General features: G+C 49.1%; 1 protein-coding gene across 2 annotated transcripts in view; it reads right to left on the bottom strand.

The window, feature by feature from the left end:
- Positions 1-545: 545 nt before the first annotated feature.
- The window catches only part of mrps33 (mitochondrial ribosomal protein S33), a 54,787-nt gene continuing 37,017 nt past the window's right edge, over positions 546-18,315 (bottom strand). For both annotated transcript variants that reach the window (XM_043708927.2, XM_043708926.2), the window contains exons 2-3: positions 8,105-8,351; positions 546-2,042 (exon numbers count right to left, since the gene is read on the bottom strand). In XM_043708927.2, coding sequence (XP_043564862.2) covers positions 1,937-2,042; positions 8,105-8,319 — 321 coding nt within the window. In that variant the 5' untranslated portion in view covers positions 8,320-8,351 and the 3' untranslated portion in view covers positions 546-1,936. The remainder of the gene's footprint in view (positions 2,043-8,104; positions 8,352-18,315) is intronic.

The following is an 18,315-nucleotide window of genomic DNA, read 5'->3' as shown; positions in this document are numbered from 1 at the left end:
CGCACCACTTCTTGAAGGTATTAATTTATTATTCAATTAAAGACAATAAAATGGACATTCTGGTGCTCAGCCAAACACCCAGAGGGTTAGTACAGTCATTGCAGTTCCCCAGTCCAGCCAGGCTGTTCAGTGTAGAGGGTCCGCCTTCAAATCCTGATTAGGCCCCAGATAATTGACTTAACTTGAGGCAACAGCCGTGACACTATGATTGACCCTTATCTGAGCAGCTGAGGTTGGAAGAGCTTGGCCAAGGGAGAAATAAGCTAAGTTGTTCCTGAACTCAAAGTTGCCTGCTGGAAGGTGATGTTGAGGTAGGGCTGGGTTTGGTTGAGACGTCGGCCATGGTTGAATTTGCCAACACTTGGTTTAGGCTCAAAGGAAGACAATGCTGACTCCAGCAAAGGGCTGCTGGTGACCATGGAACCATACTGCACAAAAGATCACGCCTCTTGGGTCTTCACCCATCGCTCCCCAGATTTTACCAGACTTTGTTCAGCTTACACCCGACAGATCATAAAGGTCTCAGTTTACAAACTCAAGGAAAATCAGACAATTCAGCATTTATTACAGTGCAGTATTTATTACAATGCATTTGTACTGAGGGCAGCCATCAATTCAGGTTAGGTCACTGTGCTGTAGTCACAATGGGTCAGAGTTCATCAATTAACTCCACTGACATCTCTGGATGGTGGTTACAAACCACCACCAAGCGCAGGCCACACATGCAGTCCTAACATTCAATGACTTGAGGTAGTTAAACCTTCCAATTCAACCCAATTATTGGTTCACAGACTGCCTAGTACTCCATGAATTCAACAGGAGGAATGAAACTATAGTTCACAAATGACTGCAGAATACCCCTTTCTCTCAGGCACTTGACTCTGAAGGGGAACATGGGCTGCTATCTAATGACCTGCATTGAGGTCAGCTCAATTGGTTGGAGTGTAGTCCTTAGTTACACCACAGGGGAGGACTCAATCCTTGTTCCAGCTCTTGGGGTTGGTCACTTCCACTTTTCCCATTAGTATATCATGGCATAATTGATGAGATATGCTTAATTAATAGGAAAAACTGGAGAGAGAAAGAGCTTGCGAGAGAGGGGAAAGCACGGATAATGAGACTGGTAACTGGGAAAGAGGAACACAAATTTTGTTTTCTGCTCAGCGGGTGAACGAGATCAGAGTTGAAATGGTGCACTTAGATCTCAGGAAACAAAACACAGCTTTCATTTTTGTTACCACCGCACTCCACACCTCAGGCAGACACAGTGATCAACGGCTGCTTTCGGCACAGGCTTCGAGCTGCCTGTTTCAGTTTCCTTTCACCTCCCAAAACAGTCCCAGTGGGTTTGCTTTCACAGGCTTTGCCATCCATCCATTGCCTCATCTTAATAATCACTCAGCACCAAGGGAGTAGGGACAGTCAACACTGGTAGACAATTCGATCACAGACAGGCATTAGAGCTCCTGCCAATTCTGTCTCTATCCAATACTGGTCACTGGTTAGTAATCAAGGGAATGACCTCTAAACGATTTGTGCACATCCCAGTCCCAAGGCGAGACTGCCCCAGTCATGGTATCGCGAATGAAGCCAAGTTAACTGGGGGCATATCAGGTAACCTGGCATATTAGCTAGCTGGATTCACACTCGGGTTAATACCTGCACCCAACTAATCATCAGGGACTGGGGAGAGGGAGTGATTGAGTAGCTTGGCTTGACTTGCTCCCCTGAAGCCAAGGTTTGATACAGAACTTTAGAACAGCTCAAGTGATGTGAGGAGAGAGGAAAGGGAAAGGTGGAAGGGCAGAAACACAAAGACACACTCACATTTATTTTAAAATAAAAGTACTCAGAAAGAAAGGGGCAGTTGAGGGAGAGATCGCCAGCTGTAGCTGACCAGTCAGAGGGTGAGTCTGCAGCCAGATCCAATCCACCTCTATTTCTTCTTCAGGGCTCGCTTGCCCTCTCCTTTCTTCGGCTTCCCTTTGCCTCGCAACTTCCTGAGTCGCCTCATTTCCTCTTTGAAATCCTCATGCTCATCCCTGCAGAGACAAAAAGACGAGAGAGTTGGCAGGCGATCTGAGCAGAGCAGCACCATTTCACTCTGATCGTTTAGCACAATCCCAGGCAGACAGACATTCACCAGATTAGAGTTTGGTTTTACTCCCTTTGTACACCTTTCCAGGCCCACAATTCCCTTGCAGAAACACTGGCTGCCTAACTGTGTCACAGTTGCTGGGGGTGGGGGGAGGGGGCGCGAAATCACTTGGGTTCATAGGAACAGGAGTAGCTGGTTGGCCCCTTCAGTCGACTCCATCAATCGCTGCATGACCAATCAGCATGTTAACTCAACACCATTACCTCACAAACCTCCATCAGCTGCAGCTTTCAACTCATCCTCAGTGACATTCTGGGGGATTTTCTGCGATCATTTCTGTGAAGCTGTACTTCTAGCCTTCACCCCAGGATTACCAGATTCCCTCTTCGAGGGTCTGCCCTCTTACTCAGGGATGCTGCCACCAGAGGTATTAGTTTCTTCCCAAATACCCCATCAATTCACTAACTCCATGACTGTGCACCATGCAATTACCAAGAGGACAGAGGGTGAATGAAGTGAACCTTGATCTTTTTACATGCAGCAATTCACTGGACTTGAAATATGTGTTTCCCTGGGCAGATTCTGTCAGACTTGCTAAGCCTCTCCAGATTTCCAGCATCCACAGGTTTTTGCTTGTTTTATTACAGCCTGGTCATGTCGCTGAATCCACCTTCTGTGTTAAATCACAGTCCACATGGCACAACCAGCCTGTAAATTCATCCAGAAAGACAAAAGCTGCACTGAGTGTGCGCCACATTTCGTCTCCTTGCCATTTAGCAGAAATAAAATGAAGCGTGGTCATTCCAATTGCTTCCCATTGAGGTGACAGGTTTGCCTCATGTCCCAGTGGCAAGTCAGACCAGCAGGAAGTCTCCAGCTCAGGGCATTCTATGAGGGCAGCAACAATGCAGGAAGTGCTGTTCCTATAAAAGGAGGCACATCTGACAAACAGCAGATTCTGCTTCGCTCAGGTATTTTGTCAACTGGGCAGAGAGTGGGGTGGGGGGATACCAAACAGAGGCAAGCATAGATATAGCTGGCAAATCATAATCTGTTTTCAGTGCCTCCATTGAAGTCTCAGACTTTTCATAAGGACACAAACCTCTGGCAGAAGGCTTTTCAGCATAAAATGCCACTGTCAGCTTGGTTTCATTGTTCCCTTGTGAATAATATTTTTTGTTACGGGGTTAGTTGTATGATTGCAGTGCTCAGCACTCGTTGGGTGGAAGAAGCAGAGTGAAAGAATAACAAACAAATTCGTTGCTGCATTTTGCGCCCAGCTGAAGATCAATTCAAAGCACTCCACTGGCGACATGGTGAACATTGAAATGGAGCACAACACGGCCAACACTGTGGTCTCCAGCACCTCCAGTTCACATGCTTGCCATTCAGAAGGCCCATCAGGGAGGCGATGCCCTCATGGTATCATCGCTGGCTTATTAACTCAGAAACCCAAGTAATGTTTTGAAGACCCAGCTTCCAGCCCCACCACGGCAGATGGTGGAATTTGAATACAGTGAAAATGTGGAATTAAGACTATAATGATCCAGTGGATCGTTCCAGAGAGAAGACTCAACAGGGAATCCTGCTGCAGATCCCTCTTTCACGGGAGAGCTTTCCCAGTGTGTGGCCAAGCCAGGCAAATTCCCAGGAAGCTCAAGTTTAGGCTTCACAGGAAATGTCCCCGTACCCCTCCCTGAAGGTAATCAGGTCTATTGCTTGAACCATTGGCAATGGGAGTACACAATCCTCAGGCGAAAGTGTGAACTGCAGATGCTGGAGATTTGAGTTGAGAGTGTGGTGCTGGAAAAGCACAGCAAGTCAGGCAGTATCCTCGGAGCAGGGGAATCGACGTTTCGGGCGAAAGCCCTTCATCAGGAATCTCAATCCTTATGTTCGGGAAGATCCTAAACCTTTCCCTGGAGTCTGCTCTGAAGACCAAGGCCCAGATCAGGGCACTGGATGGAAGATGTGTGCCTGTACCTCTCCAGCAAGTTCATCCTCAAATTCACTGGATTCTAAGTCACACAAATTCACTGGATTCTAAGTCACACAAATTTTCCTTTTAGAAATTCACAAATTGCAACTTGGTTGGCATCGTGGGTCAGTGGTTAACAGCACCACAGACCCAGATTCAATTCCACCCTCGACCAACTGTGTGTAGTTTGTACATCCTCTCCATGTCTATGTGGGTTTCCTCCGGGTGCTCTGATTTTCTCCCACAATCCAAAGAAGTGCACTTTGGTGGAATGGTCACGCTAAATTGCCCATAGTGTCCAGAGGTGTGCAGGCTGGGTGGATTAGCCATGAGAAATACAGGGTTACAGGGATATGGTGGGGGGTGGGTGGTCGGGGTGAGATGCTCTTTGGAGAGTTGGTGCGGACACGACGGGCCGAATGTCATGCTCCTACACTGTATTGATTCTCTGAACTTCCTTTCCTCCATTCCTCTTTCTTCCTACCTTGTATGGTTTTGTAGATGAATGAAATAGCAAAGCAATTCCTGCATTTTGAACATTTGTTCATCAATTCTCAAAAGGTTTTGCTGTATCTAGACTGGTCACCACCTTCAATGTGAACTTTATGTTAAATTTTCTCTTCTAGATGGAAGAAGTGGGGCTGTTCCCCAGTGTTTTTATTTTAAAACTTGGAATCCGAAAAGCAGCATTTGGGGAACACCCTTCAGCCTAGCTCAGCAAGCACCAGGAGTAAAGCAAATAATACTTTGCTGTTTCGAACTTGTGAGGAGAAAGCAATCATTCTTTACATTCACCTCTATTCCCTTTTCTGTAACTGTTTAAACTAACTTGGTAGGAGATGGGAACCAGAAGGACAGGCAAGTTGTACAAAACATTTCAAAAGATAAGTACAGCGAGTAAATGGTACCAGGTAGGGTCAGAAAAGAGGGAAATGCAGTAATGCCTCAGTTATGTACTCGGTACTTGTTTGTAAATGCAGAAAGTGTGGTACTACCAAAACTTAAAATGCCCAAGCTTTGCCTTTTGAACTCATCAGGATAATTCAAAACAAAAACAGAAATTGCTGGAAAATCTTAGCAGATCTGGCAGCATCTGTGGAGAGAAGTCAGAGTTAACATTTCGGGTCCAGTGACCCTTCCTCAGAACTGTCTTCAGAACACAAGAAATGCTAACGTGAAGGAGAAAACATATGAGAGGGGTGTGTAGATTGGTTGGCTCTTCTGACCACACTACTAATGTCAATCCCCATACTGTGAGCTCCCACTTCACTAAACAACAGTTAATGTGGCACCTTGTCAAACAACTTCTGGAATTCCAAATGGAGGGCATACAGTCATGGAGTCATACAGCACAGAAACAGATCCTTCACTCCAACTAGTCCATGCCGAACATAATCCCAAACTAAACTAGTCCCACTTGCCCGCTCCTGGCCCATATCCCTCCAAACCTATCCTTTTCATGTACTTATCCTAAACATCAACTGGCTCCACTTAATCCACCGCACATTACTCCTTCAAACAATGTCAATAAGTTAATGAAACATCATTTCCTTTTCACAAACTCAGGCTGACTCTTCCTGATTACCCGGAGTTTTTCTAAGTGCACAACTATAACACCTTTAATGATGAATTCACCATCCCCGTGACAGACATCATGCTCAGTGACCTACCATTTCCTATTATCTGATTCCTCACTTCTTGAATAGAGGGATGCTACGTCCAGATGGACCCTTTCCTGAATCTCAGGAATTTTGGAAAATTATGCAAACCTTGGAGTGCAGGTCCATAGTTATGAAGGTGGGATCACAGGGTGGTGAAGGTATTGTTTGGCATGCTTACCTTTTCTGGTCAGTGCACTGAGTATAGGAGTTGGGATGTCATGTTGTGGCTGTACAGGACAGTCTCTCTGCTATAGGAAAGACATTGTTAAACTTGAAAGGGAGCACAAAGATTTATAAGGATTTGAACTACAGGGAGAGGCTAAATAGGCTGGGGCTTTTTTCCCTGAAGTGACAGAAGCTGAGGCATGACCTTACAGAGGTTTATAAAATCATGGCAGGCATAGATTGGGTGAATAGCCAAGATCCTTTTCTCTAGGTTAGGGGAGTCCAAAACTAGATAGCATAGGTTTAAGGTTAGAGGGGAAAGATTTAAAGGGACCTAAGGAGCAACTTTTTCACGCAGAGGGTGGTACAAGTATGGAATGAGCTGCCAGAGGAAGTGGTGGAGGCTGGTACAATGACAGCATTTAAAAGGCATCTGGATGAGTATATGAAAAGGACGGGTGTAGAGAGATGTGGGCGAAATTAAGGCAAATGGGACTAGACTGATTTAAGATATCCAATCAGCATGAATGAGTTGAACCTAAGGAACTACTGCCATCCTGCATAACTCTATACATCCTCAATCTAATCATTCATCTCTTTTAAAACTCCAGGAGGAAGTCCATCAGGACTAAGGAACCTATCAGCAAGTATTTCCATCAGTTTTATCAGTAACGCTTTCCTGATGACTGTACCCTCACATCCTGATCTACAGCTTTTACTGAAATGTTTCACAGCTCGCAACAAACAAAGCACTTGACTATACCCACCCAGCCTGTGCTTTCCAAACTCCAATGTCTAACATTCGATGTGTTTCTGCAATTTGCCAAATAGCCCTGAGTGTGTCATGAATTAAGGTGAAATTTAGGATTGTCACTTGGGCTCACAGTGTTGTGTCCTTGCATGCCTTGGAGGTTACCTATATTAATACATAGGGCCTTGCACTTTGCATGCTAAAATAACTTATACACATTCCAACCAATCAACTCAGCAATTCTCAGCCCCTCTTTTCATTTCTCGGAATAATGTCTTGTTTAGCTTCTAGACAAGGAGAAAGTGAGGTCTGCAGATGCTGGAGATCAGAGATGGAAATGTGTTGCTGGAAAAGCGCAGCAGGTCAGGCAGCATCTAGGGAACAGGAGAATCGACGTTTCGGGCATTAGCCCTTCTTCAGGAATCTGAAGAAGGGCTAATGCCCGAAACGTCGATTCTCCTGTTCCCTAGATGCTGCCTGACCTGCTGCGCTTTTCCAGCAACACATTTCCATCTCTAGCTTCTAGACAAGCATGGCAATTAACCATCAGTTATTACCTAACTTGTGTATTTTCCATGGCAACACCTCTCCCAATACAGACTGCACTTACAGATGGCACATAACTTGGAACCATTATGAACTTGAAGAGGATCTCAATAGACTTCAAGTAAACATAAGCAGTCAGGTGGTAGATGAAGTTTAACATGCAACCGCTTAGTTGGAATAATAAAGAGTGACAATATAACCTGAATGATACTTTCCAAAAGGAGTGTAGGAGCTGAGGTACCTGGGGGTATGTGCACACACTGCTGTTAGTGGTATGTCTAGTTGATTGTGAATAAGACATGTATGATCCTAGGCTTCGTAAATAGGCAGAAAGCACAAAAGCAAGAAGGTTGTGAGAAATTATTTCTAAAATAAAAGTTTGGCCTCAGCTGGTGTATTCCATCAGGTTCTCAGCATCATACTTTAGGAAGGGTGTGACGACAATAAAACAGGATGCTGAAAAGATTGTCACGAATGACACTAGAGATGAAGGAATTCAGTTACATGAAGAGATTGGATCTCTATCTACACCTAGAAGAGAAGGTTATGAGAAGATTTAACAAAGGTGTTGAGGATCACGAGGACAGAGTGGATTGACAGAGCTTGTTCCTATTAATAGAAGGGTTGAGAACAAGACAGCACTGATTGAAGGTGAATGACAAAAATAAACAAATAGGTGGTGACACAAAGTAAGACTTGCACGGCAGTGCATAGCTTCGATCTGGTACACCCTGCCCAGACTGTGGTGGAAGCAATTTCAATTGTGGCACAATCAGGCAGCCGTGGTAACCGCTGAGCCACTGTGTTACCCTGACATGTGCTGCAAGATACCAAGCAGAGCATTGTAACAATCCATGGGTGGGTAAAGCTTAATTCAGAAAGTGACTCAGTGGGAGTGTGAGTACCTGTACAAACCGAACAATCGTAGTTTCTTCATAAGTGCATAGTATTGGTTGTGCTGAGGGTACCAGTCATAGACTTGTTTTTGCAGTGCAAGGGGCTGCTCGCTGAACAGTTTCACCACCTTCGTCGAACGCTCATCAGTAGGTCGCACAACCTCCTGAAAGATCTGCGAGCTCAGGCGCATCATATGCCGTGCATATTTGGATACTGTTGACATCGTAGCTTGACCAAGATGACAGTAGGCAGCAACTGCAGGAAAAATAACAAGACAACGTTAATGGAAATATCTACACCAATACTACACCTCAGTGTCTGACAGTGAGGGACCTGTCCCCACCAGTACTGCACCCCAGTGTTACACAGAGACAGACCTGTCCCCACCGGTGCTGTACCCCAGTGTTATACAGTGACAGACCTGTCCCCAACAGTACTGCACCCCAGTGTTACACAGAGACAGACCTGTCCCCACCGGAACAGTACCCCAGTGTTACACAGAGACAGACCTGTCCCCACCGGTGCTGTACCCCAGTGTTATACAGTGACAGACCTGTCCCCACCGGTACTGCACCCCAGTGTTACACAGAGACAGACCTGTCCCCACCGGAACAGTACCCCAGTGTTACACAGAGACAGACCTGTCCCCACCGGTGCTGTACCCCAGTGTTATACAGTGACAGACCTGTCCCCACCGGTACTGCACCCCAGTGATACACAGAGACAGACCTGTCCCCACCGGAACGGTACCCCAGTGTTATACAGTGACAGACCTGTCCCCACCGGTACTGTACCCCAGTGTTATACAGTGACAGACCTGTCCCCACCAGTACTGCACCCCAGTGTTACACAGAGACAGACCTGTCCCCACCGGAACGGTACCCCAGTGTTATACAGTGACAGACCTGTCCCCACCAGTACTGTACCCCAGTGTTATACAGAGACAGACCTGTCCCCACCAGTACTGTACCCCAGTGTTATACAGAGACAGACCTGTCCCCACCAGTACTGTACCCCAGTGTTATACAGGGACAGAACTGTCCCCACCAGTACTGCACCCCAGTGTTATACAGAGACAGACCTGCGCCACAAGTACTGTACCCCAGTGTTATACAGTGACAGACCTGTCTCCACCAGTACTGTACCCCAGTGTTATACAGTGACAGACCTGTCTCCACCAGTACTGTACCCCAGTGTTATACAGTGACAGACCTGTCTCCCCCAGTACTGTAACCCAGTGTTATACAGTGACAGACCTGTCCCCACCAGTACTGCACCCCAGTGTTATACAGTGACAGACCTGTCTCCACCAGTACTGTACCCCAGTGTTATACAGTGACAGACCTGTCCCCACCAGTACTGCACCCCAGTGTTATACAGTGACAGACCTGTCTCCACCAGTACTGTACCCCAGTGTTATACAGTGACAGACCTGTCTCCACCAGTACTGTACCCCAGTGTTATACAGAGACAGACCTGTCCCCAAAGGTACTCTGCCCCAGTGTTATACAGTAACAGACCTATCCCCACCAGTACTGTACCCCAGTGTTATACAGAGACAGACCTGTCCTCACCAGTACTGTACCCCAGTGTTATACAGAGACAGACCTGTCCCCATTAGTACTGTACCCCAGTGTTATACAGTGACAGACCTGTCCCCACCAGTACTGTCACCCAGTGTTACACAGTGACAGACCCATCCCCAGCAGTACTGTGCCCCAGTGTGAAAAGTGACAGACCAGTCCCCACCAGTACTGTACCCCAGTGTTATACAGTGATAGACCCATCCCCACCAGTACTGTACCCCAGTGTTATACAGTGACAGACCTGTCCCCACCAGGACTGTACCCCAGGGTTATACAGTGATAGACCCATCCCCACCGGTACTGTGCCCCTGTGTTATACAGAGACAGACCTGTCCCCACCGGTACTGTGCCCCAGTGTTATACAGAGACAGACCTGTCCCCACCGGTACTGTACCCCAGTGTTATACATTGACAGACCTGTCCCCACCGGTACTGTATCCCAGTGTTATACAGAGACAGACCTGTCCCCACCAGAACTGTACCTCAGTGTTACACAGAGACAGACCTGTCCCCACCAGTACTGTACCCCAGTGGTATACACAGACAGACCGGTCACAACCAGTACTGTACCCTTGTTATACAGAGACTGACCTGTCCCCACCAGTACTGTACCCCAGTGTTATACAGAGACAGACGTGTCCACTCAAGTACTCTACCCCAGTGTTATACATTGACAGACCTGTCCCCACCGGGACTGTAACCCAGTGTTATACAGTGACAGACCTGTCCGCACCGGTACTGTATCCCAGTGTTATACAGGGACAGACCTGTCCCCAACGGTACTGTACCACAGTGTTATACAGTGACAGACCTGTCCCCACCAGTACTGTACCCCAGTGTTATACATTGACAAACCTGTCCCCACCAGTACTGTACCCCAGTGTTACACACTGACATACCTGTCCCCACCAGTACTGCACCCCAGTGTTATACAGTGACAGACCTGTCCCCACCAGTACTGTACCCCAGTGTTATACAGAGATAGACCCATCCCCACCAGTACTGTACCCCAGTGTTATACAGTGACAGACCTGTCCCCACCAGTACTGTACCCCAGTATTATACAGTGATAGACCCATCCCCACCAGTACTGTACCAAAGTGTTATACAGAGACAGACCTGCCCCACCAGTACTGTACCCCAGTATTATACAGAGACAGACCTGTCCCCACCAGCAATGTCCCCCAGTGTTATACATTGACAGACCTGTCCCCACCAGTACTGTAACCCAGTGTTATACAGGGACAGACCTGTCCCCACCGGTACTGTACCCCAGTGTTATACACTGATAGACCCATCCCCACCAGTACTGTGCCCCAGTGTGAAACAGTGACAGACCTGTCCCCACCAGTACTGTACCCCAGTGTTATACAGAAACAGACCTGCCCCACCAATACTGTACCCCAGTGTTATACAGAAACAGACCTGTCCCCACCAGCACTGTCCCACAGTGTTATACATTGACAGACCTGTCCCCACCAGTACTGTACCCCAGTGTTATACAGTGACAGACCTGTCCCCACCAGTACTGTACCCCAGTGTTATACAGTGACAGACATGTCCCCACCGGGACTGTACCCCAGTGTTATACAGTGAAAGACCTGTCTCCACCAGTACTGTACCCCAGTGTTATACAGTGACAGACCTGTCCCCACCAGTACTGCACCCCAGTGTTATACAGTGACAGACCTGTCCCCACAGGTACTGTACCCAGGGTTATACAGTGACAGACCTGTCCCCAGCGGGACTGTACCCCAGTGTTATACAGTGACAGACCTGTCCCCACCGGTACTGTATCCCAGTGTTATACACAGACAGACCTGTCCCCACCGGTACTGTACCAGAGTGTTATACATTAACAGACCTGTCCCCACCAGTACTGTACCCCAGTGTTATGCAGTGATAGACCTGTCCCCACAGGTACTGTACTCCATTGTTATGCAGTGACAGACCTGTCCCCACCGGTACTGTACCCCATTGTTATGCAGTGACAGACCTGTCCCCACCAGTACTGTACCCCAGTGTTATACAGTGACAGACCTGTCCCCACCGGGACTGTACCCCAGTGTTATACAGTGAAAGACCTGTCCGCACCGGTACTGTATCCCAGTGTTACACAGAGACAGACCTGTCCCCACCAGTACTGTACCTCAGTGTTATACAGAGACAGACCTGTCCCCACCAGTACTGTAACCCAGTGTTATACAGTGACAGACCTGACCCCACCAGGACTGTACCCCAGCATTATACAGTGACAGACCAGTCCCCACTAGTACTGTACCCCAGTGTTATACAGTGACAGACCTGACCCCACCGGAACTGTACCCCAGTGTAATGCAGCGACAAACCTGTCCCCCACCGGTACTGTACCCCAGTGTGATACAGTGACAGACCTGTCCCCACCAGTACTGTACCCCAGTGTTATACATTGACAAACCTGTCCCCATCAGCACTGTACCCCAGTGTTATACAGTGACAGACCTGTCCCCACCAGTACTGTACCCTAGTGTTATACATTGACAAACCTGTCCACACCAGTACTGTACCCTAGTGTTATACATTGACAAACCTGTCCCCACCAGCACTGTACCCCAGTGTTATACATTGACAGACCTGTCCCCACCAGTACTGTACCCCAGTGTTAATCAGTGACAGACCTGACCCCACCGGAACTGTACCCCATGTTATACAGTGACAGACCTGTCTCCACCATTACTGTACCCCAGCATTATACAGTGACAGACCAGTCCCCACTAGTACTGTACCCCAGTGTTATACAGTGACAGACTTGTCCCCACCGGTACTGTACCAGAGTGTTATACAGTGACAGACCTGTCCCCACTGGGACTGTACCCCAGTGTTACACAGAGACAGACCTGTCCCCACCAGTACTGTACCCCAGTGCTATACACAGACAGACTTGTCCCAACCAGTATTGTACCCTTGTTATACAGAGACAGACCTGTCCCCACTGGTACTGTACCCCAGTGTTATACATTGACAGACCTGTCCCCACCAGTACTGTACCCCAGTGTTATACAGAGACAGACCATTCCCCACCAATACTGTACCATAATGTTATACAGTGACAGACCTATCCCCACCAGTACTGTACCCCAGTGTTATACAGAGACAGACCTGTCCCCATCAGTACTGTACCCCAGAGTTATAGAGTGACAGACCTGTCCCCACCGGTACTGTACCCCAGTGTTATACAGTGACAGACCTGTCCCCACCAGTACTGTACCCCAGTGTTATACAGTGATAGACCTGTCCCCACCGGTACTGTACACCAGTGTTATACAGTGACAGACCTGTCCCCACCGGTACTGTACCCCAGTGTTATACAGAGACAGACCTGTCCCCACCAGTACTGTACCCCAGTGTTATACAGAGACAGACCTGTCCCCACCAGTACTGTACCCCAGTGTTATACAGAGACAGACCTGCCCCCACCAGTACTGTACCCCACTGTTATACAGTGACAGACCTGTCCCCACCAGTATTGTACCCCAGTGATTTACAATGACAGACCTGTCCCCACCGGTACTGTACCCCAGTGTTATACAGTGATAGACCCATCCCCACCAGTACTGTACCCGAGTGTTATACAGTGACAGACCCGTCCACACCAGTACTGTACCCCAGTGTTATACAGTGATAGACCCATCCCCACCAGTACTGTACCCCAGTGTTATACAGTGATAGACCCATCCCCACCAGTACTGTGCCCCAGTGTTATACAGTGACAGACCTGTCCCCACCAGTACTGTACCCTAGTGTTATACAGTGACAAACCTGTCCCCACCAGTACTGTACCCCAGTGTTATACACTGACAGACCTGTCCCCACCGGTACTGTACCCCAGTGTTATACAGTGACAGACCTGTCCCCACCGGTACTGTATCTCAGTGTTATACAATGACAGACCTGTTCCCACCGGTACTGTACCCCAGTGTTACACAGTGAAAGACCTGCCCCCACCGGTACTGTACCCCAGTGTTACACAGGGACAGACCTATCCCCACCGGTACTGTACCCCATGTTATACACTGATAGACCTGTCCCCACCGGTAATGTACACCAGTGTAATGCAGTGACAAACCTGTCCCACACCGGTACTGTACCCCAGTGTTAATCAGTGACAGACCTGACCCCACCGGAACTGTACCCCATGTTATACAGTGACAGACCTGTCTCCACCATTACTGTACCCCAGCATTATACAGTGACAGACCAGTCCCCACTAGTACTGTACCCCAGTGTTGTTCAGTGACGGAACTGTCCCCACCTGTACTATACCCCAGTGTTATACATGGACAGACCTGTCCCCACCAGTACTGTACCCCAGTGTTATACAGTGACAGATCTGTCCCCACCAGTACTGCACCCGAGTGTTATACAGTGACAGACTTATCCCCACCGGTACTGTACCCCATGTTATACAGTGACAGACTTGTCCCCACCGGTACTGTACCCCAGTGTTACACAGTGACAGACCTGTCCCAACCGGTACTGAACCCCAGTGTTATACAGTGACAGACCTGTCCCCACCGGTACTGTACCCCAGTGTCACACAGTGACAGATCTGTCCCCACCGGTACTGTACCCCAGTGTTACACAGTGAGAGACCTGCCCCCACCAGTACTTTACCCCAGTGTTACACAGAGACAGACCTATCCCCACCGGTACTGTACCCCATGTTATGCAGTGACAGACCTGTACCCCACCGGTACTGTACCCCAGTGTTATACACTGACGGACCTGACCCACGCTACTGTACCCCAGTGTCACACAGTGACAGACCTGTCCCCACCGGTACTGTACCCCAGTGTTATACAGTGACAGTCCTGTCCCCACCAGTACTGTACCCCAGTGTTACACAGTGACAGACCTGTCCCCACCAGAACTGTAGCCCAGTGTTATGCAGGGACAGACCTGTCCCCACCGGGAGTGTACACCAGTGTTATACAGAGACAGACCTGTCCCCAAAGGTACTCTGCCCCAGTGTTATACAGGGACAGACCTAACCCCACCAGTACTGTACCCCAGTGTTATACAGAGACAGACCTGTCCCCACCGGTACTGGAACCCAGCGTTATACAGAGAGAGACCTATCCCCACCAGTACTGCACCCCAGTGTTATACAGAGACAGACCTGCGCCACCAGTACTGTACTCCAGTGTTATAGAGGGACAGACCTGTCCCCACCGGGACTGTACCCCAGTGTTATACATTGACAGACCTGTCCCCACCGCTACTGTACCCCAGTGTTATACGGAGATAGACCTGCCCCACCAGTACTGTACCCCAGTGTTATACAGAGACAGACCTGTCCCCACCACTACTGTACCCCAGTGTTATACGGAGACAGACCTGCCCCACCAGTACGGTACCCCAGTGTTATACAGAGACAGAACTGTCTCCACCAGTACGGTACCCGAGTGTAATAAAGTGACAGACCTGTCCCCACCGGTACTGTACCCCAGTGTTACACAGTGAGAGACCTGTCCCCACCAGTACTGTACCCCAGTGTCACACAGTGACAGATCTGTCCCCACTGGTACTGTACCCCAGTGTTACACAGTGAAAGACCTGCCCCCACCGGTACTGTACCCCATGTTATACACTGATAGACCTGTCCCCACCGGTAATGTTCACCAGTGTAATGCAGTGACAAACCTATCCCACACCGGTACTGTACCCCAGTGTTAATCAGTGACAGACCTGACCCCACCGGAACTGTACCCCATGTTATACAGTGACAGACCTGTCTCCACCATTACTGTACCCCAGCATTATACAGTGACAGACCAGTCCCCACTAGTACTGTACCCCAGTGTTATACAGTGACAGACTTGTCCCCACCGGTACTGTACCAGAGTGTTATACAGTGACAGACCTGTCCCCACTGGGACTGTACCCCAGTGTTACACAGAGACAGACCTGTCCCCACCAGTACTGTACCCCAGTGCTATACACAGACAGACTTGTCCCAACCAGTATTGTACCCTTGTTATACAGAGACAGACCTGTCCCCACTGGTACTGTACCCCAGTGTTATACATTGACAGACCTGTCCCCACCAGTACTGTACCCCAGTGTTATACAGAGACAGACCATTCCCCACCAATACTGTACCATAATGTTATACAGTGACAGACCTATCCCCACCAGTACTGTACCCCAGTGTTATACAGAGACAGACCTGTCCCCATCAGTACTGTACCCCAGAGTTATAGAGTGACAGACCTGTCCCCACCGGTACTGTACCCCAGTGTTATACAGTGACAGACCTGTCCCCACCAGTACTGTACCCCAGTGTTATACAGTGATAGACCTGTCCCCACCGGTACTGTACACCAGTGTTATACAGTGACAGACCTGTCCCCACCGGTACTGTACCCCAGTGTTATACAGAGACAGACCTGTCCCCACCAGGACTGTACCCCAGTGTTATACAGAGACAGACCTGTCCCCACCAGTACTGTACCCCAGTGTTATACAGAGACAGACCTGCCCCCACCAGTACTGTACCCCAGTGTTAATCAGTGACAGACCTGTCCCCACCAGTACTGTACCCCAGTGTTATACAGAGACAGACCTGTCCCCACCAGTACTGTACCCCAGTGTTATACATTGACAGACCTGTCCCCACCAGTACTGTACCCCAGTGTTAATCAGTGACAGACCTGACCCACCGGAACTGTACCCCATGTTCTACAGTGACAGACCTGTCTCCACCATTACTGTACCCCAGCATTATACAGTGACAGACCAGTCCCCACTAGTACTGTACCCCAGTGTTGTTCAGTGACGGAACTGTCCCCACCTGTACTATACCCCAGTGTTATACATGGACAGACCTGTCCCCACCAGTACTGTACCCCAGTGTTATACAGTGACAGATCTGTCCCCACCAGTACTGCACCCGAGTGTTATACAGTGACAGACTTATCCCCACCGGTACTGTACCCCATGTTATACAGTGACAGACTTGTCCCCACCGGTACTGTACCCCAGTGTTACACAGTGACAGACCTGTCCCAACCGGTACTGAACCCCAGTGTTATACAGTGACAGACCTGTCCCCACCGGTACTGTACCCCAGTGTCACACAGTGACAGATCTGTCCCCACCGGTACTGTACCCCAGTGTTACACAGTGAGAGACCTGCCCCCACCAGTACTTTACCCCAGTGTTACACAGAGACAGACCTATCCCCACCGGTACTGTACCCCATGTTATGCAGTGACAGACCTGTACCCCACCGGTACTGTACCCCAGTGTTATACACTGACGGACCTGACCCACGCTACTGTACCCCAGTGTCACACAGTGACAGACCTGTCCCCACCGGTACTGTACCCCAGTGTTATACAGTGACAGTCCTGTCCCCACCAGTACTGTACCCCAGTGTTACACAGTGACAGACCTGTCCCCACCAGAACTGTAGCCCAGTGTTATGCAGGGACAGACCTGTCCCCACCGGGAGTGTACACCAGTGTTATACAGAGACAGACCTGTCCCCAAAGGTACTCTGCCCCAGTGTTATACAGGGACAGACCTAACCCCACCAGTACTGTACCCCAGTGTTATACAGAGACAGACCTGTCCCCACCGGTACTGGAACCCAGCGTTATACAGAGAGAGACCTATCCCCACCAGTACTGCACCCCAGTGTTATACAGAGACAGACCTGCGCCACCAGTACTGTACCCCAGTGTTATAGAGGGACAGACCTGTCCCCACCGGGACTGTACCCCAGTGTTATACATTGACAGACCTGTCCCCACCGCTACTGTACCCCAGTGTTATACGGAGATAGACCTGCCCCACCAGTACTGTACCCCAGTGTTATACAGAGACAGACCTGTCCCCACCACTACTGTACCCCAGTGTTATACGGAGACAGACCTGCCCCACCAGTACGGTACCCCAGTGTTATACAGAGACAGAACTGTCTCCACCAGTACGGTACCCGAGTGTAATAAAGTGACAGACCTGTCCCCACCGGTACTGTACCCCAGTGTTACACAGTGAGAGACCTGTCCCCACCAGTACTGTACCCCAGTGTCACACAGTGACAGATCTGTCCCCACTGGTACTGTACCCCAGTGTTACACAGTGAAAGACCTGCCCCCACCGGTACTGTACCCCATGTTATACACTGATAGACCTGTCCCCACCGGTAATGTACACCAGTGTAATGCAGTGACAAACCTATCCCACACCGGTACTGTACCCCAGTGTTACACAGTGACAGACCTGTCCCCACCAGCACTGTACCCCAGTGTTATACATTGACAAACCTGTCCCCACCAGCACTGTACCCCAGTGTTATACAGTGATAGACCTGTCCCCACCGGTACTGTACCCCAGTGTTATACAGTGACAGACTTGTCCCCACCGGTACTGTACCAGAGTGTTATACAGTGACAGACCTGTCCCCACTGGGACTGTACCCCAGTGTTACACAGAGACAGACCTGTCCCCACCAGTACTGTACCCCAGTGCTATACACAGACAGACTTGTCCCAACCAGTATTGTACCCTTGTTATACAGAGACAGACCTGTCCCCACTGGTACTGTACCCCAGTGTTATACATTGACAGACCTGTCCCCACCAGTA

The sequence above is a fragment of the Chiloscyllium plagiosum genome, unplaced genomic scaffold (assembly GCF_037043375.1).
Source record: "Chiloscyllium plagiosum isolate Xiang-an unplaced genomic scaffold, Cpla_swu_hap1 HiC_scaffold_19, whole genome shotgun sequence".
Lineage (NCBI taxonomy): Eukaryota > Metazoa > Chordata > Chondrichthyes > Orectolobiformes > Hemiscylliidae > Chiloscyllium > Chiloscyllium plagiosum.
Note: the sequence above shows the minus strand (reverse complement) of the source record. Positions and strands in the feature narration are given on the sequence as shown.